We start from the raw sequence: 23,001 nt of genomic DNA, 5'->3' as shown, positions 1-23,001 counted from the left end.
CGACTTATGGGTCCGCACGTGCTTCCGGAGCAGGACAAGGCCAGGGGACGTCAGCCACGACGGTAGTGAGGTCCCCGAGGAGGACTTCCTAGAGAAAACAAACATTCGTTCATGAGGGGTGGCGTTGGTAGCCGTGCACAGTAGTGACCTAATTGAGTGTAGCGCATTAGGTAGGACCTCTTGCCAGCGGGAGACTGGAAGACCCTTAGACCGGAGAGCTAATAAAACGGCCTTCCAGACTGTCGCATTCTCCCTCTCCACCTGTCCATTCCCCCTGGGGTTGTAGCTGGTGGTCCTACTCGAGGTTATGCCTTTGGAGAGTAGGTACTGGCGCAGCTCGCCACTCATAAAAGAGGAACCCCGGTCGCTATGAATATAGCTGGGGAAACCAAACAGGGTGAAGAGGCTGTGCAGGGCCCTGACGACCGGGCCGAGGTCATATCCGGGCAGGGAATAGCAAAGGGGAACCGCGAATACTCATCAACGATGTTGAGGAAGTATACGTTGCGGTCAGAGGAGGGGAGGGGGCCTTTGAAGTCAATGCTCAGGCGTTCGAAAGGGCGGGTGGCTTTGATGAGGTGCGCTCTGTCCGGCCGATAGAAGTGCGGCTTGCACTCTGCGCAGACTTGGCAGTGCCTGGTTACAGACCTGACTTCCTCAATGGAATATGGCAGGTTCCGGGCCTTGATGAAATGGAAGAACCTGGTAACCCCCGGGTGGCAGAGGTCATCGTGGAGGGTCTGTAGCCGGTCTAGGTTCACGCTGGCACAGGTCCCCTGGGACGGGGCGTCGGGGGGCTCATTGAGCTTCCCAGGCCGGTATAAAATGTCGTAATTGTCGGTGGAGAGCTCGATCCTCCACCTCAAAATCTTATCGTTCTTGATTTTGCCCCGCTGCGCGTTACTGAACATAAAGGCAACAGACCGTTGGTCCGTGAGCAGCGTGAACCATTTGCCAGCTAAGTAGTGGCGCCAGTGTCACACCGCCTCCACAATGGCTTGTGCCTCTTTTCCGACAGAGGAGTGTCGAATTTCAGGGCCCTGGAGGGTGCGCGAGAAGAAGGCCACGGGTCTGCCCGCCTGGTTAAGAGTGGCGGCTAGGGCAAAGTCAGACGCATCGCTCTCCACCTGGAATGGGGTGGATTCGTCTACGGTGTGCATCGTGGCCTTCGCGATATCCGCTTTGATGCGGTCAAAGGCCAGCTGAGCCTCCGCCGCTAGGGGAAAAGATGTGGATTTGATGAGCGGACAGGCTTTGTCCGCATAATTGGGGACCCACTGGGCGTAGTATGAGAAGAAGCCTAGGCATCTCCTCAGCGCTTTGAGGGTGGTGGGGAGGGGAAGTTCCAGAAGGGGACGCATGCGGTCGGGGTCGGGGCCGATGACCCCGTTCTCCACAACACAACCATGGATGGCGAGGCGGCGCGTGCGGAATACACACTTCTCCTTATTGTAGGTCAGATTGAGGAGTGCCGCAGTGTGGAGGAATTTTTGGAGGTTGGCGTCGTGCCCCTGCTGATCGTGGCTGCAGATGGTGACATTATCCAGGTACGGGAAGGTGGCCCGCAGCCCGTTCTGGTGCACCATTCGGTCCATCTCACGCTGGAAAACCGAAACCCCGTTGGTGACGCCGAAGGGGACCCGAAGGAAGTGATAGAGACGGCCATCCGCCTCGAAGGCAGTGTATTGGCGGTCTTCCGGGCGGATAGGGAGCTGGTGGTAGGCAGACTTCAAATCAATGGTGGAGAACACCCGATATTGTGCAATCTGATTGACCATGTCAGAGATGCGGGGAAGGGGATACGTGTCCAGCTGCGTGTATCGGTTGATGGTCTGACTGTAGTCAATGACCATGCGAAGTTTCTCCCCAGTCTTGACAACCACCACTTGGGCCCTCCAGGGGCTGGTACTGGCCTCAATGATCCCCTCCCCCAGGAGGCGTCACACCTCGGACTTGATGAACGCTCTATCTCCAGCGCTGTACCGTCTGCTTTTGGTGGCAATGAGCTTGCAGTCAGGGGTGAGGTGCTCAAAGATGAGGGAGGGGCGACTTTGAGGGTCGAGAGACCACAGGTGGTGCGCGGTGGCTGGTCTATTAGCTGTGGATTTTGGACTGAGATTGGGGGAAAAGGCCCATTATACACCATGGTGACGCTCCCAAGGTGGCACATGAAATCTAGTCCCAGTAGTACGGCAGTGCAGAGCTGTGGCAGCACGAGGAGCCTGCACTTCTCGTACACCGTGCCCCGTACAGTCAGATTTGCTACACAGTAGCCGAGGACATTCACTGACCGGGACGTTGAAGCCATCGAGATTGATTGCTGCATTGGCAGTACTGGCAGTGCGTAGTGCCTCACCGTGTTAGGGTGGATGAAACTCTCCGTACTCCCACTGTCAAATAAGCAGTTAGTAGTGTGGCCGTTTACCTTGATGTCCATCATCGACCAGGCGAGCTGGTGAGGCCTGGACTGGTCCAACGCGACCGAGGCCACTGTCGGATTAGGCGATGCGGTGGATCGTTCCCAAAATGGCGGCCCCCCTGACTCAGCTGACGTCACCCAAGATGGCGGCTCCCGTGGGTCGCACGTGGCTGATGGCATCCAAGATGGCGGCCTCCGTGGGTCGCACGCGGCCGCTGGTGTCCAAAATGGCGGCACCTGCGGATCGCACCCGGTCGATGGCGTCGAAGGCAGTCCCTCCCACGGATCGCATGCGGCGCTGCTGGGCCTGGGGGCCGATTTTGCCCTGCAAACTTTCAGGTAATGACCCTTCTTACCGCAGCCAGAGCAGATCGCGTCTTTCGCCGGGCAGTGTCGTCGTGGGTGCTTCTCCAGGCCGCAGAAGTAGCACCTCGGGCCTCCGGGACTGCCACAGTGGTCAGTTCGGCTTCGGGACGGGGCGTGGCATAGGTTTGCGGGCCTCCCGAGTACAGCGATGGCTGCGGTCGCAGTGTCCACATTGCGCCCTCGTAGTCGGGGGTGTAGGCCTCGAGGTTCCGGAAAGCTACCTCCAGTGAGCCGGCAAGTTCCACAGTTTTCTTCAGGTCCAGCCCACCTTGTTCCAGCAGGCGCTGCCGGATATAGTTCGACCTGATGCCCGCGACAAAGGCATCTCTGATCAGGTCGTCGGCGTTTTGGGCGGCTGAAACGGCCTTGCAGTTGCAGGCTCTGCTGAGTGCACGCAGTTCGCGCAGGAATTGCTCAGTCGATTCCCCGGGCTGCTGTCTGCGAGTGGCCAATAGGTGTCTGGCGTAGACCTCGTTCGGCTGCCGGTTGTACTGGCTCTTGAGGAGATCGATTGCCTCCTGGTAAGTCTCTGCGTCTCGGATCAGCGCGAAGACGTGAGCGCTGACGCGGGCGTGGAGCACGTGCAGTTTGTCGATGTCGGTTACGACGACGGAGGAGGAGGAGGCGATGATCAAAACAGTTAGAGGCGCCAACTGCCTGCGGATCCAAATCCAATTTGTTAAGTTTCAGGAGTTGCTCCATTTCAAACACTTTGTTAATAAAATTGATGCACCATTGATTCACGCAAAGACTAGATGTTGTGAAACAACAGGCTTTTATTAACAAGAACAGAAGCACTCCCAAACCAATGGCTAACCCGAACTGAGGCAAAAGGGGCGGAGAGCAGCCACCTTTGTACCCCGAGGAGGGCGGAGCCCCGGATTGAGGCAGCAGGGGCGTGTCCAGGCATATCCCATATACAGACAGTATTACAGTGGTTCACCACAGTGTGGACCAGAATGACCGTGTCCAATTCCATATAAATAAATACAAACCAGAGGCATCCTTTGCCCATGATTGAAGAAAGTATTACTGCCTTCATATTTACAAATAAGGGATCTCGTATCACTTTGAGGTTCTCCAAGTTTGGTGTCACTCAAGGCAGCCTGCACTGTCCGAGATTGAATTCAGGGAAAAAAGACCTAGGAATCATTAGAAAAAAGAGGTGATTCATTTTAAATAAGTGCAAATGATTCTGCTCATCCCAACAACACATTTAATCCCCTTCCTATTGATGCCTCTGCCAATCTCCAACCCCCTTGACCGCCTCTCCCTTCCCACCAACCTTCCTCCCCAATCCTCTGATGCTGAACTCTGACCTCGAACCCCCATCTCTATCATAATAAAAACAAAAAAATGCCGATAAACTCAGGTCTGGCAGCATCTGTGGAGAGAAACAGAGTTGACGTTTTGGATCAAAGAACAAAGAACAGTACAGCACAGGAAACAGGCCCTTCGGCCCTCCAAGCCTGTGCCGCTCCTTGGTCCAACTAGACCAATCGTTTGTATCCCTCCATTCCCAGGCTGCTCAGGTAAGTCTTAAACAATGTCAGCGTGCCTGCCTCCACCACCCTACTTGGCAGCGCATTCCAGGCCCCCACCACCCTCTGTGTAAAAAACGTCCCTCTGATGTCTGAGTTATACTTCGCCCCTCTCAGCTTGAGCCCGTGACCCCTCGTGATCGTCACCTCCGACCTGGGAAAAAGCTTCCCACTGTTCACCCTATCTATACCCTTCATAATCTTGTATACCTCTATTAGATCTCCCCTCATTCTCCGTCTTTCCAAGGAGAACAACCCCAGTCTACCCAATCTCTCCTCATAGCTAAGACCTATGTGAGCCTTCTACAGGATTGAAATAAGGTCGAAATGTATGGAATATATTGTTGTAAAGGGGGTGGAGGAGGTAGGACAGAATAGAAGATCAAGAATAGGTCAGGGCAGAGGAGATGTGGGCAAAATTGCCATGGACATAAGACAATGGGGAGTGGTTTATTAAGGAAAAAAGATGGTAAAAGGTGAGATAGCAGAATGTGCCACTGAGAGTGGCTGAGCAGCCAGGGATATGGGGGAGGGGCGGAGTAGGCAATGAACTAAAATACTGACAAATTACAAAGGGGAAGGGTGGGGTTAAGATGGAGAGGGAAGTTTACTGTCTAACTAACTTTTTGAACTCAACGTTGAGTCCAGAAGGTTTTAAAGTGATTCTCCAGTTTGCATTGGGCTTCACTGGAACATTGCAGCAGGCCAAGGACGGACATGTGGGCATGAGAGCAGGATACTGAGTTAAAATGGCAAGCGAAAGGAAGGTCAGGGACTGAGAGAAGGTGTTTCACAAAGCGAGGCGATGGGGAGGCGATGGCCGAGTGGTATTATCACTGGACTATTAATCCAGAAACTCAGCTAATGTTCTGGGGACCCAGGTTCAAATCCCGCAGATGGTGGAATTTGACTTCAATAAAAAATATCTAGAATTAAGAAACTACAGATGACCATGAAACCATTGTCGATTGTCGGAAAAACCCATCTGGTTCACTAATGTCCTTTAGGGAAGGAAATCTGCCGTCCTTACCTGGTCTGGACTACATGTGACTCCAGAGTCACAGAAATGTGGTTGACACTTAACTTCCCTCTGAATAAGGGCAACTTGGGATGGGCAATAAATGCTGGTCAGCCAGCGATTGACTAAAAAAACAGTGGTCACCCGGATTGCGCTTAGTCTCCCCAGGGTAAAGGAGACTCCATTGGGAACAGCAAATACAGGAGACCAAATTGAAGGAGATGCGGGTGAAACTCTGCTTAAACTGTAAGGAGCGTTTAGGGCCTTTGACAGTGAGGAGGTAAAGGGGCAGTGATTGCAAGAGAAGATGCCATGGGAAAAGGATGGTGGAGTGATCCAGGGGGTCACTGAGGGAGTGGTCTCTGCTCCTCAGAGCAGAGGGAGGGGACAGAGGGGAAGATGTGTTTGGTGGTGGCATCATGCTGCCAGAAATATTGGAGGATCATCCTTTGAATGTGGAGGCTGATGGAGTGGAAACTGAAGACAAGAGGGGGGCCCTATCCTGGTTCTGGGAGGGAAGGGAGGGTTGAGGGCAGAGGTGCGGGAGATGGGTTGGACATGGCTGAGTGCCCTGACAATCACAGTGGGGGAGAATCCTCGGTTGAGGAAAAAGGCAGACATGTCAGAAGTGTGGTTTTTGAAGGTGGCATCATCGGAAGTATCACGAAAGAGATGGAAAAACTGGGAGAATGGGATGGGGTCCTTACAGGAAGCAGAATTATAGTCGAAGTAGCTATGAGAGTCGGTGGGTTAGTAATGAATATTGGTGATCCATTTATCACCAGAAATAAAGACAGAGAGGGCAAGTAACAGAAGATCTGAGCTAGACCACGTGAAGGTGAGGAAGCAAAATTAATAAATCTTCCATCAACTGACCTCCTCCTTGCAAACCATGAACCTCCATCTTCCCACAACTTCCTCTTTTTACCCTTGATTCTCCAGAAACAGACCCCTCAACCCCTCTCTCTCCCAAATCCAATCACACCTACCTCCACCTCTGACCTCCTCTCCCAACCAATGATCCTCCTTGACACCCGACTTCCTCTCCTGACCTCGCTCCTATTCCTCTGACCTCTGCCTCTGCTGACCCTTGACCCCCTGGTCCTCCTCCCTTCTTGTCCACTCCAGATGGTCCTGGAGGTTGCCTGTTTTCCATGGAGTGGGTGTCTCAGAGCAGAAGGAAAGGAAAAGAATGAGGAGGGAACAAAGCAATAAGTTTGCACTGACCTACAAAAACATCCTGTTAAGCAGCTGGAATGTAAAATCAGAGGACTTTCTCTGGACAACTGCACAGCAGGACTGAGTCTCTGCCTTTTATGCTGTTCCAAGAGCAGCACTGGGTTTGTAGAGATTAGCTGAATCCAGGGTCAGTGTGGTAGGTTCTGGCAATCATTCAAGTCAGGAAGAGACAGATTTTATTGTTCATCACTCAGAATCATGCAATGCATGGCCACGGCTCGATTTTAAATGGAACCGTTTCAGAAAGATTGCTGAGGAGGGTGGGGGGGGGGGGGGGGGGGGGGAAGGGGGGAGAGATGATCATTGTCTTCCCAATTGAAAATACAATGGGAATGGGCTTGACAGCTGGGAATATTCAAATAGGTTTTGATGGCGAGTTTTGAGAAACTATTGTGAAGACTAGTAACCACAATGATATAGTGAGAGCTGCTTTGGAAAGGTTAGCGTTGCAGACCTGGGTGTGGTTGTGAGAGGGACCGGGCTGCCTTGTCTAACTTGTAACATCTTGCAATGACTTATGATGGTTCTGTTTAACCTTGTCCAGAAGATGGATGCGTGCTTCAATTTTGGAAATGTTTTGAAAATTAACTTCACATTGAGGGTGGTGAAATCTATTTGTTTAACTGTAAGTTCCAAACAAAAGCTAAACGGTTGAAACTTTTATCCATCGCAGGAATTAGACAAAAGAACAAGTTTATTTGTCCTGTTCAATAACAAAAGACATCAAAAGAAAGGCTGGCGTGATGGCATATGGGGAAGAGAGAAATTTAGTTTTGTCGCTTCTTCCCCTTTAATCATCAGATTGGAGGCAGTTGCAAAGGTTTATTAGTGTTAGAAACAAATAAAAGGGAAATGGTGCCAACTAAAACAGAGTTGGAGAAAGGTTACTCCAGTTTAAACTCAAGGTTGGGAGTGAGCACAGCTCACTGCAGGATGTGAATGATGTGGAGGGCTCACCCTGATACTGGGTTCAGTTCACAAGTGGGATAGGAAGAGGGCTCCATTATCAGTCTGTAGCTGCTTTTAGATTTCTTGATCTTCTCCACCAGTCCGACCCGACCATGGCCAGGAACACAATCAAAAAACACCACAGGCAAACTCTCGTCTTCACCCAGGGAGTGGTCAGCCTGTAGAATTCACTACCACAGAAAGCAGTTGAGGCCAAAACATTGTATATTTTCAAGAAGGAGTTAGGTATAGCTCTCGGGGCGAAGTGGATCAAAGGATATGGCGGGAAATTGGATGATGAGAATGAATGGCAGAGCAGACTCGAAGGGCTGAATGGCCTACTCCTGCTCTATGTTTTCCTCCTTGTCCACTCTCTATTACCCGGAGTTGTCAAACTCGGTTTACGCTCAGTCCTGTCGGGTGATGCTTAATGCGATGAGTGGTGGATAGTTCACTGTCCCCTCTATCCTCCCTGGATGGTGTTGTTCACATCTGCTGTCCTTTTCATTATATTTTCTCATGGCAGTGTCTGTTGTGTGATGCACAGTGTTTTACAGATCTGTTACACCGAGTGAGTGTTTCTTGATGAAAGGGCACTGTCATCCCGTTGCTAACCAACTACCAGATACCACATGAAGAATTTTAAAAAAGGTCGGGGGTCAGGATTGGACGCAAGTGGGCACACAAGTTGGCGCCACCAGCCTCCATGTATGCTCCCCGCCATGATCCTGACCCCGAGCCATGTTGAAAGAGGTCGGTTCGGGGTCAGGTTGGCTGCTCACAGGAAGCAGCCAATTGCTGTAATGAAGGAGGCTATAAAGGCCCCATTCCTGTGCTGACTGGGATCTCCAGTTTGCAATGCAGCTAGCCCACATAAACCAGGCCGAAGTGCTGGGTTCAGGGCAGAAAGTGGGAAGGTTGGCGGGGTGTGGCGGGTGGGGGAATGATGGATCATGCGAGGCACCTACCCTGCACCCCATAATGGCCACTGGGCCACAGCTGAAGCCAGTGGCCATCCCCTGGAAGGCTTTCGCCTCCAAGATCATTGTCAGTTAGCCACATGATTGTAAAACAAAACATGATTGGATGGCAAGCCTGCTCCCTGGCCTTTGATTGGCTGAAGCTTTCAAAGTCCCAGCGGGCATGTCCAAAGCCCTCATTCTTGGTTACCGGCCCCTGATTTAAAAATCCAGGACAACGTTTTGCTGTTATCGCGAGTCTTTCAGTTTCTCCCCATAATTTTGAAGTTCATTACTGAAGGGCTTTATTTTCCAGTATTGAAACAGGAAGCTGACTTTTGAAAAGCTCATTCTTTTTTTTTGTAATGTGTTCTACAAAGAATGCAATGGTACAAATGTAAATAACCGTACAACAAAACACTCGGCACACTCGAACCATTCAATATACACACGGCACTCGGCAAATCCAGGTGTCTCGTGTAGGAGGGAACTGGGCAGCTCACTCAATGCGCCTCATAAAAGCCAAAAGCTGTTGTGTTTGAATCCTAACAAAATCTGCTCTCTGCCTTTTGTCTTTCATATTTAATGAATACCACATCTTCGGATGTGGTTGAAGGGAGGAAGTTATCCGTACAGCAGATACTAATCAGCGCTGGAAATAGGGATCAGCATCATAGCCAAAAGATAGCTGTGCCAACTGAAGACTTCCATCCCTGGGTGTTTGCTCTCTGGAGTGACGGTGCGAACATCAGTGTTTCTACACTGTATAGCATGACATCTTGCTTCAATCCTAAGTTAATCAGCCTGCACGCTTCTTCGCTCTATACTCAAAGGGAAATGCAATAAAAATACCACTAGCAGGTTGTTGATCATCCCCTTAACCCTTTCGTTACCTCAGTTTAAAGGCAAGAATGCAACGATACAAAAACACTAACCCGTCCTGCTCCATTTATTGCAAGCATGAAGAGTTAGCTCTCATTTCATGTTATTTTTGTCCTGTTTTTCGTTCACATTTTGTGTTTAAAGAATGTAAGAGTCATTCTTCAACTCCCGTTGCTGAAGGATTCCGGATTCCAATGATTACACGGTTGCCTACATTGACCTGTACTAGGTTCCAATACAAATAACTCAACAATTTCACTGACGTAAATCTTTCTTCCTCTGTTTTCCAGTCACAAATCTACACCCACACCCCAATGATGTACTTGGACTTCACACTGGAGAAAGGAGCCAGCCATAGACAGCCTGTTCCTAAAGGTGAGTCTCGATTGAATTCAGTTATCTGATATTTCGCCCCACTGATCTGTAGGCCAAGGCCCTCAAGCCTGCATGCACCATTCAATAGATCATGGCTGATCCAATTCGTTTCCTTAACTCCACTTCCCTGCCTCAGAATCCTTGGATCTCTTACCCTAACTCTGCATTGAATATATTCAATGACTTGATCTCCATCCCTCTCTGGAGAAGAGAATTACCAAGATTAAAGACCCTCTGAGAGAAGAAATTCCTCCTCAAATCAAGCCGTCTTTTTAAACTCTCAATTTCCCAAAGAGGGGAAATATCCTCTCAGCACCCACCCATCAAACTCCCTCAGAATATTTTAGGTTTTAATAAGGTCGCTGCTCGTTCTTCTAAATTCCAATGAGCACCAGGCTGCTCAGCCAGTTTCTCTTAAGACAATCCTTCATTCCAGGCATCAATCGAGTGAACTTTCTTTGAACTGCCTCCAATGCAAGTGAGTATATCCCTTTGTAAATGGGGAGATTTAACTTGTCAGCGGTACTCTAGTTAGCGAAGTGTGGCTACTAAATGAATCTTCAAGCCCCACATTGAGAATTCTTGATAATTAAATGCCTAGTCTGCAAAGTTACCCTCGCGTTTACTATCGATTTCCACTGTATTCAGTGGGTAATACATCGAGTTCTCATTAAAGTGGCAATCTCAGTATAAATCTGGATCTAGACACTGCTTCTTACTTGCTTGGTGCACAGAATCAACTTGCAGCATAAGCCTCACCATGTGGTGTGTTTATAGACCCATTTTTCCATTCTGGTTTCAATCAAGGTTCGGCTTCTCGTGCTGTTGACTTTCTGGGCCGTGTATAGTTTTCCAGCAAGTGGTAACTTTCAGCTCGCAGTGAAACAGAAACCAAGAAGTTTATTTTGGCTTCACAATAAGTACGAGGTTGGTGCTGTGCCCACAGCACATATGCCAATCAGTGTTGGCCCAGGCAACACATACTAATTGTGCTGCTGTGCTGATTATCAAGAGTCAACCGATGGATATCTGTGGGTAGTGGGTTTTGAAGGGGGGGGGGGGCAGGGTGGTGCCAAGTATTGAGCATCCTTGTCTCCATTCCGTCTCCACAGTCCAAAGATGTGCGGGTTAGGTGGATTGGCCATGCTAAATTGTCCCTTAGTGTCAGGGGGACTAGTTAGGGTAAATGTATGGAGTAATGGGGATAGGGCCTAGGTGGGATCGTGGTCGATGCAGACTCGATGGGCTGAATTGCCTCCTTCTGCACTGTAGGATTCTATGATTCTGTGATTCACTTAAAGTCAGCCAACAGCTCTTAAAGGGACAGGGCACTCTGGCTGCAGACAACAGGGAAACGGGTGGAGTGAGGACTGTGAGCTGACTGTGTTTTTCTGAAGCTTCCCTGGGGGCTATGGTGTCAGGGAGGGAGGATATTCTCTTGTCAGCAGGGGGGAAAGAACATTCTCTTCATGCCAGGAGGCAGAAAGCTCCCACTGGTGATAGAAAATGTCAGAGGGGAGGATGATGCCATCTCACAGGACAGGGTTAGCACGCTGAAAGGCATTCAGTAAGCTGAGCAGTCGTAAGAAGGTCAGAAGAATGAGCAAAATACTGCAGATACTGGAAATCTGAAATAAAAACAGAAAAAGATGGAAAAAGTCAGCAGGTCTTATAGCATTTGTGGAGAGCTTAACAGAGTCAATGTTTCAGGTCATGACGTTTCACCAGAAAGTTTGATTTATATTGCCTCTCAAAATACTTCACACTTGTCTGCATTAAACTGCATCTGCTATATGTCTGCCCATTTCACCAGTCTGTCTGTGTCCTCTCCAAGGCAGGTTACTAACCTCCTCACTATTTATTACCTTCCTGAATTTCATGTCATCATGTTTGAAATTACATCCTGTATAACCAAGTCCAAGTGATTGAAATATGTAAAAAAAGAACAACAGTTTTAACACCGAATGCTGGGAAACACTACCATATATTATCCTCCAGTTTAAAAAACCACTCCTCTGCTTGCTTTGTCAATTTCACACATTCTCACTGTTCCTTTAATCACATGCGCTTCAATTTTGCTACACCACATGGTATCAATTCAAGAGGGCAGCACACCGCGACCTTGTCAATGTTAATTAGAGATGGGCAATAAATGCTGGTCTAGCCAGTGATGCCCACATCCTGTGATTAAATAAAAAAGGTCCATGTGGTGTAGGTACACCCACAGTGCTGGTGGCAGGGGAGTTTGACCCAGTGACAATGCATGAACAGCGATAAATTCCCAAGTCAGGGTGCTGTGTAACCTGAATGGGTTCCTGCTCCTGACCTCATTATACCCTTGGTTCAAGCTTGGACAAAAGAACGGAATCATAGAATCCCTACAGCGCAGAAGGAGGCCATTGGGCCCATCGCGTCTGCACCGACCACAATCCCACCCAGGCCCTATCCCCATAACCCCATGTATTTACACAAGCGAATCCCCCTGACATTACGGGGCAATTTAGCATGGTCAATCCACCTAACCCACACATCCTTAGATTGTGGGAGGAAACTGGAGCACCCGGAGGAAACCCACGCACTCATGGGGGGAATGTGTAAACTCCACACAATGACCCAAGCCGGGAATCGAACCCGGGTCCCTGGCGCTGTGAGGCAGCAGTGCTAACCACTGTGCACCATGCCGCCCAAATTTACTTCACCCCAGATGAGACTTGAACCCACAATCCCTGGCTTATCCATTAGCCCACAGGGGCTGAACTCGAGGGATGAGGTGAGAGTGACTGCCCTCGATATCAAGGCAACATTTGAGCAAGTGTGGTATCAAGGTTCTCTAACAAAACTGGAGTCAATGAGAATTGGGGGAAAACCCTCCACTGGTTAGAGTCATACCTGGCACAAAGGAAAATGGTGGTTGGAATTGATGCCATTGGTTAAATACTACCTTGATGTCATTGGCAGATACTCACACCACACCCTTTGAATTTTGCTGTTCTCTCCCATGTTTGGACTAAGGCTATAATGAGGTCAGGAGCTGAGTGACTTTGGCAGACCAGGTACTGAATATTGGTGAGCAGGCTATTGCAGTGTAAGTGTCAGTTGAGAGCACCGACAACTTCCATTTTCCTGACGAACAAGAGTAAACAAATAGAGCAGTAATTGGTCAGGTTGGATTTGCCCTGCTGTTTGTGGACAATTTTCCTCAAATTGTTAGTCAGATGCTAGGACTGTAGATATTGTTGTGGGTCAGGGGTCACATGTAGGCCAGGGTAGCAGGTTTCCTTCCAGAAAGAGAATGAGTGGAACTCTGCACCATCTGAATTTTGCTCTATTCTCAGGTAGACTATTAACCCTACATTTATCATAAGTCTCCTTTTTCTGTTTCATTTGAATCTCAATTGCTGTGATTTTTGCATCCACTTTCGCCACGAGCCCAAATGGCGCAAAATCCTTCATGACTCAGAAAACAAGAATCTTGCTTAAGAATAAGGGGTAAGCCATTCAGGACTGAGATGAGAAAGAATTTCAGAGAGTTGTGAACCTGTAGAATTCCCTACCACAGAAAGCTGTGGGGGCCAGTTCGTTAGATAGGTTCAAGAGGGAGCTGGATATGGCCCTTGTGGCTAAAGGGATCAAGGGGTATGGAGAGAACGTGAGACTGGGATATTGAAAGTGCAGCCATGATCATATTGACTCTAGTGCAGGTTTGAGGAGCCGAATGGCCTGTTCCTGCACCTATTTTCTATGTTTCCATGTTTTCTGATTCTCCCCCTCTTTCACCGGTGAAATAACGAGGTTTGGGCCCTGGAAGGTGGGGAACCTCATTTCAATAGACTTTAACGTCATTAGCGGGCTTCCCCGCCATATTGTCCCCCCACATTTGGAAACCCCCCCTTGTCAGTGTGACATCATATCAGCGAGGTCTACAACTGTTTTTCAAAGGCGGGAACCAGGTGAAGGGACACACAGGTAAGTATAACCCCTAGAGGAGAGGGACGTGCCCGGGTGACGGGACAGTGCCAGGAGCCCTCTGGAAGCTCCACTGATAGTCGGGAGAGGGATGTTCTGCTTGTGGAGGGTGGGGGGATTCCCCTTGTACATTTCGAGGTGAGGGGGGGGTCCCATGTGTCTTTGCCCGGGGGACGAGTTCTGTGTTGGGGATTCCTGTGCTTCATATCAGAGATCTTGGGATTCCCAGCTGCTGGCATTTTCCAGCTGCGTCCCGCCGGTGTGGTGGCATGGGCCATGCCTTCAGATTCTTTTCTGCACACATTGCTCCATTATCTGGAGGGAAAAGCCGGCTGTGCAGACTGTGAGCTGGACGCTGGTCCTCTTGCCTCAGCCAGCAGTCGGTACGGAGAATGGAAAATTCCGCCCAGGATCTTTAATCATCCACTGAAGTCTGCCTTTGGATGTTCCTCACAGGAATGTGCCCAGTCCGTACTCGAAGAATCCCCTCTTTGAAGGCCTCCCATTACTCCTTTGCTGTTTTTACTGCCAATCTTTGATTCTAATCCTCCTGGGCCTTTTGAGGCTTTGCTTTCCGCACACATCCAGGTAAACGAACATCAAACAGTTCTGATGGTGATGTAGATTCATCGCGAGTTCATTGGGCTGCTTGACCTTTCCTTACTAATGTTTCTTTAAGTTATGAAGTCATCAACTCTAGTCAGAGTTTGTCTTCAGCTGTGCTTTCAGCTCTCTCACTGCCATACACCACTTCCTGTAATCATGCCAGGAGTACTCGCATTTAAAGTTTAAGTTAAAGTTTATTTATTAGTGTCACAAGTAGGTTTACATTAACACTGCAATGAAGTTACTGTGAAAATCCCCTAGCCGCCACACTCCAGCGCCTGTTCGGGTACACTGAGGGAGAATTTAGCATGGCCCATGCATTTAACTAGCATGTCTTTCAGATTGTGGGAGGAAACCGGAGCACCCGGAGGAAACCCACACAGACAAGGGGAGAACATGCAAACTCCACACAGACAGTCGTCCAAGACCGGAATCGAACCTGGGTCCCTGGCGCTGTGAGGCAGCAATGCCAACCACTGTAACCAAACTATTCAAAATACAGATGTTAAAGTGAATGCTGATTTTTCTGCTCTTTGGGTGAATATTGTACACAAACAGTGCCTTACAGATTTCCTATTTATGGCATGGTCACATCATGAGTATCCCTATGTGAGTTTAGATGATGTTAACCGCAGTAGGAAAAGGAGCAAGGTTACCAGAAGCTTAACTCAATTCATTTGCCCGCCTTGCCATCTCCTGAACTGGACAGCAGGCCTCAGCATGTCAGATTATTGTGCTTCCTGAAGAGCTTTGAGGCAATGTATTATTTTCCAGAATGGTTCAGCGAAGTTGTTAGCCCACTTTCCGAATAATATACCAAGCAAGAGGATCCTGTTTTGGAGTGACAACTATTACACACCCTTCATGAGATTATTTTCATCCCAGGAATCATGGCATAATTCACTGTTCTGAGCTTCCTTTTTACTTCTGATGAAAGAATCTTCCTGGAATACTTAAACAGTGCATGCCAATATTAAATTTAAAAACTGATATTATAGAGCTTAATTTAGCTACAGTATAATTTAATGTTCTTCTTTTCCTTCCTCTTTCAGGCTGGACAGCTTTTATTTATACACTTGCAGGATATGTCCATGTGGGTAAGGGAATTGCTTCATACAATCTCTGCTGACGTTGTCTCTCCCTCATGTGCATCCAGTACTAGTCTGATTGTATTTTCTTGTTTGCTCTGTCAGTTGTGCTTAAGTGCCCTGTCACAGTGTAGATTTTTCTGTGTCATTTGAAAGGTTAAACAAACGGAAGTCCCGTCAAATTAAATTTTGTTGTTAAACTCGATATTGCTTTTACAAGTCCAATATGAATCAAAATACGATAAATTAGAGCACCATGCCTTGGCACAATGGTGCCAGGGAATAATCCAACACTGGTACTAACCTTGTGCCTCTGCATGTGCGAAATGGCTCATTTCATGATGCCCTCTCCGACCTCCTTAATCACAGAGAAGTGTAGAGCTAACACTTCAACTGACAGCCAATAAACAGTGCTGTTAAATTCAAGCTTTCCACTAAAACCTTCGCACATTTACTAAATGTTACTTGTGTTCTTCACAGGTAACTTGCAAACCTTTCTGAAATACGGAATGTTTTTGGACAATAAGAAGAGAAGATATACCAATATCTTCGATTAGCAACTTGCATTAATTTATCAAATACTTTTGCATTCAAATCCTGCAGATATACATATAGAGATGTGGACTTTCATATTCAGTGCACTGACTGTAACACTCTTCTATCAAGAGTGGGGCAGCACGGTGGCACAGTGGTTAGCACTGCTGCCTCACAGCGCCAGGGACCCGGGTTCAATTCCGGCCTCGGGTCACTGTTTGTGTGGAGTTTGCACATTCTCCCCATGTCTGCATGGGTTTCCTCCGAGTGCTCCAGTTTTCTCCCACAGTCCAAAGATGTGCGGGTTAGGTTGATTGGCCATGTTAAATTGCCTCTTAGTGTCCTGGGATGCATAGGTTAGAAGGATTAGTGGGGTAAATATGTGGGGTTATGGGGATAGGGCCTGGGGTGGGATTGTTGTCTGTGCAAACTCGATGGGCCGAATGGCCTCCTTCTGCACTGTAGGGTTTCTATGAACAACACTTTTAGTCACACTTCCAATAACTTCCAGTAACACACTTCACCCTTACTGTCACCCATCAGTCACAGTTTCTAACTTACCGTCAGTCATCCTTGCGTTACACTTTCAGTCACCCTTTTGCAACACTCACAGACACACTTCCAGTCACCTCTGTCCTCTGCCATTCTCTCTCTCACATTTTTCAGTCATTCTTTGGTTTCTATCACATTTACTGTCAAAATTTCAGTCCCTCCTCTGTCATATTTTTATCACCCATCTCCCTTAATCGTCATTAAATTGACTATATTGTCCAAAACTTGTTCTACCCCTTTTGGTCAGGCCCTTTTCCCTGTGTATGTACACTCAGCGCTGACTGTCACACCTTCCTGAGCTGCAGCAGAGAATTAAAAAGTAACTTCAAAACAAAGATTTGTACAATTAGGATCATTTACACCTGTTTTATATAAATATATAAAAAGGAATAGAGTGGCTAGAGTGAATGTTGGACCCTTGGAGGACGAGAGGGGGGAGTTAATAGTGGGAAATGAGGATATGGCTGAGTCTTTAAATAAGTTTTTTGTGTCGGTCTTCACGGTGGAGGACACAAATAGTTTGCCAAATATTAACGATAGAGGGTTGGCAGCAGGAGAAATACTTAATACAATTAATGTTACCAGAGAGGCAGTGCTGGGTAGACTAATGGGACTGAAGGTGGACAAGTCCCCGGGTCCGGATGGAATGCATCCCAGGGTATTGAAAGAAATGTCAGAGGTAATAGTGGATGCGTTAGTGATTATTTATCAAAACTCGTTGCATTCTGGGGTAGTGCCGGTTGATTGGAAAACGGCTAATGTTACGCCGCTGTTTAAAAAAGGAAGGAGACAAAAGGCGGGTAACTATAGGCCGGTCAGCTTAACGTCTGTAGTAGGGAAAATGCTGGAATCCATTATTAAAGAGGAGATAGCAAGGCATCTGGATAGAAATGGTTCGATCAATCAGACGCAGCATGGATTCATGAGGGGAAAGTCGTGCTTGACGAACATGTTGGATTTTTATGAAGATGTGACTAGGGCGGTTGATGGAGGAGAACCGGTGGATGCGGTGTTTTTGGATTTCCAAAAGGCGTTTGATAAGGTGCCCCATAAAAGGCTGCTGAAGAAGATTAGGGCACACGGAGTTGGGGGTAGTGTGTTAAAGTGGATTGGGGACTGGCTATCCGACAGGAAGCAAAGAGTCGGAATAAATGGGTGTTTTTCCGGTTGGAGGAAGGTAACTAGTGGCGTGCCGCAGGGATCGGTACTCGGGCCGCAACTGTTTACCATTTATATAGATGATCTGGAGAAGGGGACGGAGTGTAGGGTAACAAAGTTTGCAGACGACACAAAGATAAGTGGAAAAGTGAATCGTGTGGAGGACGGAGAAGATCTGCAGAGAGATTTGGACAGGCTGAGTGAGTGGGCGAGGATATGGCAAATGGAGTATAACGTTGAGAAATGCGAGGTTATACACTTTGGAGGAAATAATAACAAATGGGATTACTATCTCAATGGAAACAAATTAAAACATGCTACCGTGCAAAGGGGCCTGGGGGTCCTTGTGCATGAGACGCAAAAGCCCAGTCTGCAGGTACAACAGGTGATCAAGAAGGCAAATGGGATGTTGGCCTATATTGCGAGGGGGATAGAATATAAAAGCAGGGATGTCTTGATGCACCTGTACAGGGCATTGGCGAGGCCGCAGCTGGAATACTGTGTGCAGTATTGGTCCCCTTATATGAGGAAGGATATATTGGCATTGGAGGGAGTGCAGAGAAGGTTCACCAGGTTGATACTGGAGATGAGGGGTTTGGATTATGAGGAGAGGCTGAGGAGATTGGGTTTGTACTCGTTGGAGTTTAGAAGGATGAGGGGGGATCTTATGGAGACTTATAAGATAATGCGGGGGCTGGATAGGGTGGAGGCGGAGAGATTCTTTCCACTTAGTAAGGAAGTTAAAACTAGAGGACACAGCCTCAAAATAAAGGGGGGTCGGTTTAAGACAGAGTTGAGGAGGAACTTCTTCTCCCAGAGGGTGGTGAATCTCTGGAATTCTCTGCCCACTGAGGTGGTGGAGGCTACCTCGCTGAATATGTTTAAAGCGCGGATGGATGGATTCCTGATCGGTAAGGGAATTAAGGGTTATGGGGATCAGGCGGGTAAGTGGTACTGATCCACGTCAGATCAGCCATGATCTTATTGAATGGCGGGGCAGGCTCGAGGGGCTAGATGGCCTACTCCTGCTCCTATTTCTTATGTTCTTATGTTCTTATGTTTCCTGTACTTAGTTCTCCGATAAAAAGAGGTCCCTTGCTCCTTCCACATATAAAGAACAAAGAACAGTACAGCACAGGAAACAGGCCCTTCGGCCCTCCAAGCCTGTGCCGCTCCTTGGTCCAACTAGACCAATCGTTTGTATCCCTCCATTCCCAGGCTGCTCAATATATGTGTCCATATATTTCCAACAACCCATCGACCTGTCAATCAGAGCAATCCAGGGTTCTCATTGACCTCCAAGTGAACCCTTCAGAGTAAACACATTGGCCGGAAATTTCCCATCCCTCCCGCAGCGGGAATCATAGCGGGCGAGACAGAAAATTCGGCGGATCATTGAAAGGTCCGTTGAGCCTCAGGTGGGAATTTTCGGTCTTGGGGCATGTGCAGCTGGAAAATCCCGACCATTGTCCAGCCTCCCATTCCACGTTCTATCATTGTCACCCAGTGCCTTTATAAAACAGGGTATTTTCAGCCCAACTTTCCTGCACCTCCTGTTCGCCATTGGCATTTTAGATGCCATTTGAGTGAAAATAAAAAGGGAAAAAAAAGCCTGTCATTTCATAGGATTCATGCTGTGCATGAGGCCATTCGACCCATCGAGTCTGCAATGACTTTTACCCAGGCTTACCATATAACCCTGCATATTTACCCCGCTAATCCCCCTAACCCATTTATCATTGGACACTAAAGAGCAATTTAGCGTGGCCAGTCCACTTAACCTGCGTATCTTTGGATAGTGGGAGGAGACTGGAGCACCCGGAGGAAACCCACGCAGACACGGGGAGAATGCGCAAACTCCACACAGACAGTTACTCAAGGCCAGAATTGAACCTGGGTCTGTGGTGCTGTGAGGAAGCAGTGCTGATCACTGTGCCACCGGGCTGCCCTCACATTTCCTAATGTTTCTCTAACCTGGGGGTACATTTCATCACTCCAAAGCTAGTCCAGCAGTACAAGTGGACAGCACTTAACTCTTAATCAGTTGCCAGTGAGAATCATAGAATCCCTACAGTGCAGAAGGAGGCTATTCGGCCCATCGAGTCTGTACTGACCACAATCCCACCCAGGCCCTATTCCTGCAACCCCAAACATTTACTCTGCTAATCCCCCTGACGCCAAGATCAATTTAGCATGGCCAATCAACCTAACCCGCACATCTTTGGACTGTGTGAGGAAACCGGAGCACCCAGAAGAAACCCATACAGACACGGGGAGAATGTGCAAACTCCACACAGGCAGTGACCCAAGGCCGGAATTAAATCTGGGACCCTGGCGCTGTGGGGCAGCTGTGCTAACCACTGTGCCATCGTGCCACCCCAGCACAGTGAACCAGAATCCAAGTTGACCAAGCACCATTGTTCTGGACATCAATAAACTTGCAAAAAGTAACAGAGAAGATGAGGAAAGTGAACAAGTCGTGCAAATCTTGGGATTTAAAAACAACTCATCTATAACATAAAGTGAAAGGGGGCCTAGATAAAGGAGCTTTACCACTTGGAGGTCATACCAAAGATGAAGTAGACTAGGAAACATGAGCTTTCAACACAATGGTGATGCAAGATAGGGGGGACGAATGTGACGGGCGGTATTTTGGGTCCTTTGAAGGAACAGAAGATGAAAGTTCAGAGGATCCATGGCCTGAGTCTTGTTAATGGAGAAAGACTGTAACGTAGAGCGAGGTTAAAGGAAGGCTACAGGTAGGAGAACAAAGCTTAGATTAGCAGCTAGAGTTACACTGCCCTTGTGCTAACTCCTGTTTCAAATGGTTCATCACCTGCCTCTTCCATCATATTTCTGCTGGAAGGGATAACAGGAATTTAATGCCCGGTCCAATTATAAGTGGATTTATTGCAATTATAATAATTAATATAATTGCAATGCAAATGAAAGGAATAGGCAACTTATGGCCCTTAGCTTCCTTGAAGTGGCAAAACTTCCTGAGAGTGGTAATCACCGGCACATTGCTACTCTGGAGAGACTTACCTTCATCGTGATTGCAAAGCCCATCTCACCCGAGCTTCCTCGCTCAGGCCAGGTGAGACAGGATCAGCGGAGCTTGCCCCCAGCTGCAGCAATGAAGTGTAAGTGGAGCACAGCAAAGGGGACATACTCCCGCCCATTCTTAGGCACTTCTGCTGTAAAGCAGGTGCTTAAAGGGACCATTGAAAGGGAGGAGCTAAGTTTCTGAGTTAAGTGGGGGTGAGGATTCAGACATCGGATCGGGAGTAGGGGAGGGCAGAGCCGGGCCAGAGGCCCACAGGTATTGGGCAAGGGGGGAGTGATGGTGCATAGTTGGGAGGGGGAGGGGGGCTGGTGGTTGTGGATGGTCCTCTGGGGGGTGTCACGTGCAGGGATCTGCCAGGGTCTTTAAAATGGATGCTCTGAAAACTTTAAGTTTCCTTCTAACTCTTTTAGAGTAACTGTGAGGGTAAGACTGGCAGAACTATCTGAAGTTAGCGATTTAAATTGCGCTGTCCGATGGTTCCCAGTGCAGTGCAATTGTCCAGGGCGAGTTACCCCTTCTGGACAGTTACTAGGTAAACTCTGACATGGTAACTTCCAGGAGTGATTCCCCAAAGCATCATTGGGATACCCCCCCCCCCCCCCACCCCCCAACCCCCCCACCTCCATCAGCCAAATCTTACACTGGGATTTGTAGTTATGGCCCAATATATTTCCAGTCTCCAATTTTTTTATTCAGGATCTTCCTCAGGTTCCATTGGACAAGTGTCAAATACTTAAGCAGGCTATTAAATGGAACCGTGCAGAATGGTTGCGAGTAGGGCATTATCTGATGTACAGCCCATCTCACATGTTTGAATGGTGCTCTGTTGACCAGTGGTCATGGTAGTGATGGAGTTGGTGGCCTTAGATAGAAGGTGATGTGGAACCCAAAATGAAGAGGAAAGAGAAGAGGAGGAAGAGGAAGTTTATATTTTAAATTGATGAAACCCAACTTTGATAACCATGCCACAAGTACAGCCTATACTGCCCACATTCCACCATTGTTTTCTTCATTTATACTGAACCAAAATGAGATCATTCAGATGATGCATATAATTACCGTGTTGTGAAAGTTAGTTTCCTGACTGTTTGGTCCTGTTGTTACTATGGCACCAACCACACGATTCTGAGCAAGGACCAAAACCCATCCTCAAGACAATTAACCACAATTTCAGTCATCTGTGGAAAGAGAAATTGATCTGAGCACTTGTTCCATCAACATGCTATCAATGGCTTTACATTAGTAAGTGAGATATAATTATTCCTTACATCGAGGATTGAGAACTTTCCCGAGGTTGATAATGACAAGTCACTGCCAATCACCTTTTAAGTCTGTTTTTAAAAAAAGATTTGTGAGGGTGACTCATATTTCCCCAGCAATCATATTGAATGTTACACAAAGAAGCTTTCCTCCTTTAGTAATGCTTTCTTACCTATTGTAGCACCAGAGTTGGTGAAGAAAATAATCAACTAGCACTGACAAACATTTCCTTGTAGTTTTTGCTCCCGCAGCTCTGTAAGCTTACCTCCCAGGCAATTACATTGTTTCACATTATCCTTTGTAAGAATTAAAGGTCTTCATCTGAGATTTGAGAACGAAAAGTTCCAAAAAAAATGGTTAGCGATGGTTTACAAAAAAAACCTCTGTCAACATGTTGATTTTTTTAAACACAAACAATATCTTACAGGCCCTGATAAGGACCAGAGAAGAATTGAGCCTCACCATGTCGCTATACTTGATGACGGAGAACATATCCAAATGGAAAATAAGGTATTACGTTTCAGATAAACCTGATGTAGAATCATAGAGCAGGAGGAGGCCATTCAGCCCTTTGATTCTGCTGGATCTCCCCACAAGCACAGCACATGGTGGCACAGTGGTTAGCACTGCTGTTGCGTCACTGCATGTGCAATGTCAGCATGTTCTTCCCGTGTCCGCTAGAATTTCCTCCGGATGCTCCGGTTTCCTCCCACGGTCCAAAAAACATGTTGGTTAGGGGCATTGGCCATGCTAAATTCTCCCTCAGTGCACCCGAACAGGTGCCGGAGTGTGGTGACTAGAGGATTTTCACAATAAATTCATTGCAGTGTTAATGTAAGCCTACTTGTGACACTAATAAATAAACTAAACTAGGTGGTCCCATTTCCCTGATCTTTCCCCACGTACCTTTAATGTTTTTCCCCATTAAGTATTTATTGAATTCCCTTCAGAAGGAGACAATTAGAATTGAGAACAGCACCCGATCAAACGTTGCATTCCAAACCCTAACCACTCGTTACTTAA

At 47.7% G+C, this 23,001-nt stretch overlaps 1 protein-coding gene across 6 annotated transcripts in view; it reads left to right on the top strand.

The window, feature by feature from the left end:
- pir (pirin) overlaps positions 1–23,001 on the top strand; it is a 98,252-nt gene that overhangs the window by 62,794 nt on the left and 12,457 nt on the right. For all 6 annotated transcript variants that reach the window (XM_078232275.1, XM_078232273.1, XM_078232276.1 and 3 more), the window contains 3 exons: positions 9,663–9,747; positions 15,372–15,416; positions 22,406–22,488. In XM_078232275.1, coding sequence (XP_078088401.1) covers positions 9,663–9,747; positions 15,372–15,416; positions 22,406–22,488 — 213 coding nt within the window. The remainder of the gene's footprint in view (positions 1–9,662; positions 9,748–15,371; positions 15,417–22,405; positions 22,489–23,001) is intronic.

Source organism: Mustelus asterias, chromosome 17 (assembly GCF_964213995.1).
Source record: "Mustelus asterias chromosome 17, sMusAst1.hap1.1, whole genome shotgun sequence".
Lineage (NCBI taxonomy): Eukaryota > Metazoa > Chordata > Chondrichthyes > Carcharhiniformes > Triakidae > Mustelus > Mustelus asterias.
This window is presented reverse-complemented; position numbering and strand designations above follow the sequence as displayed.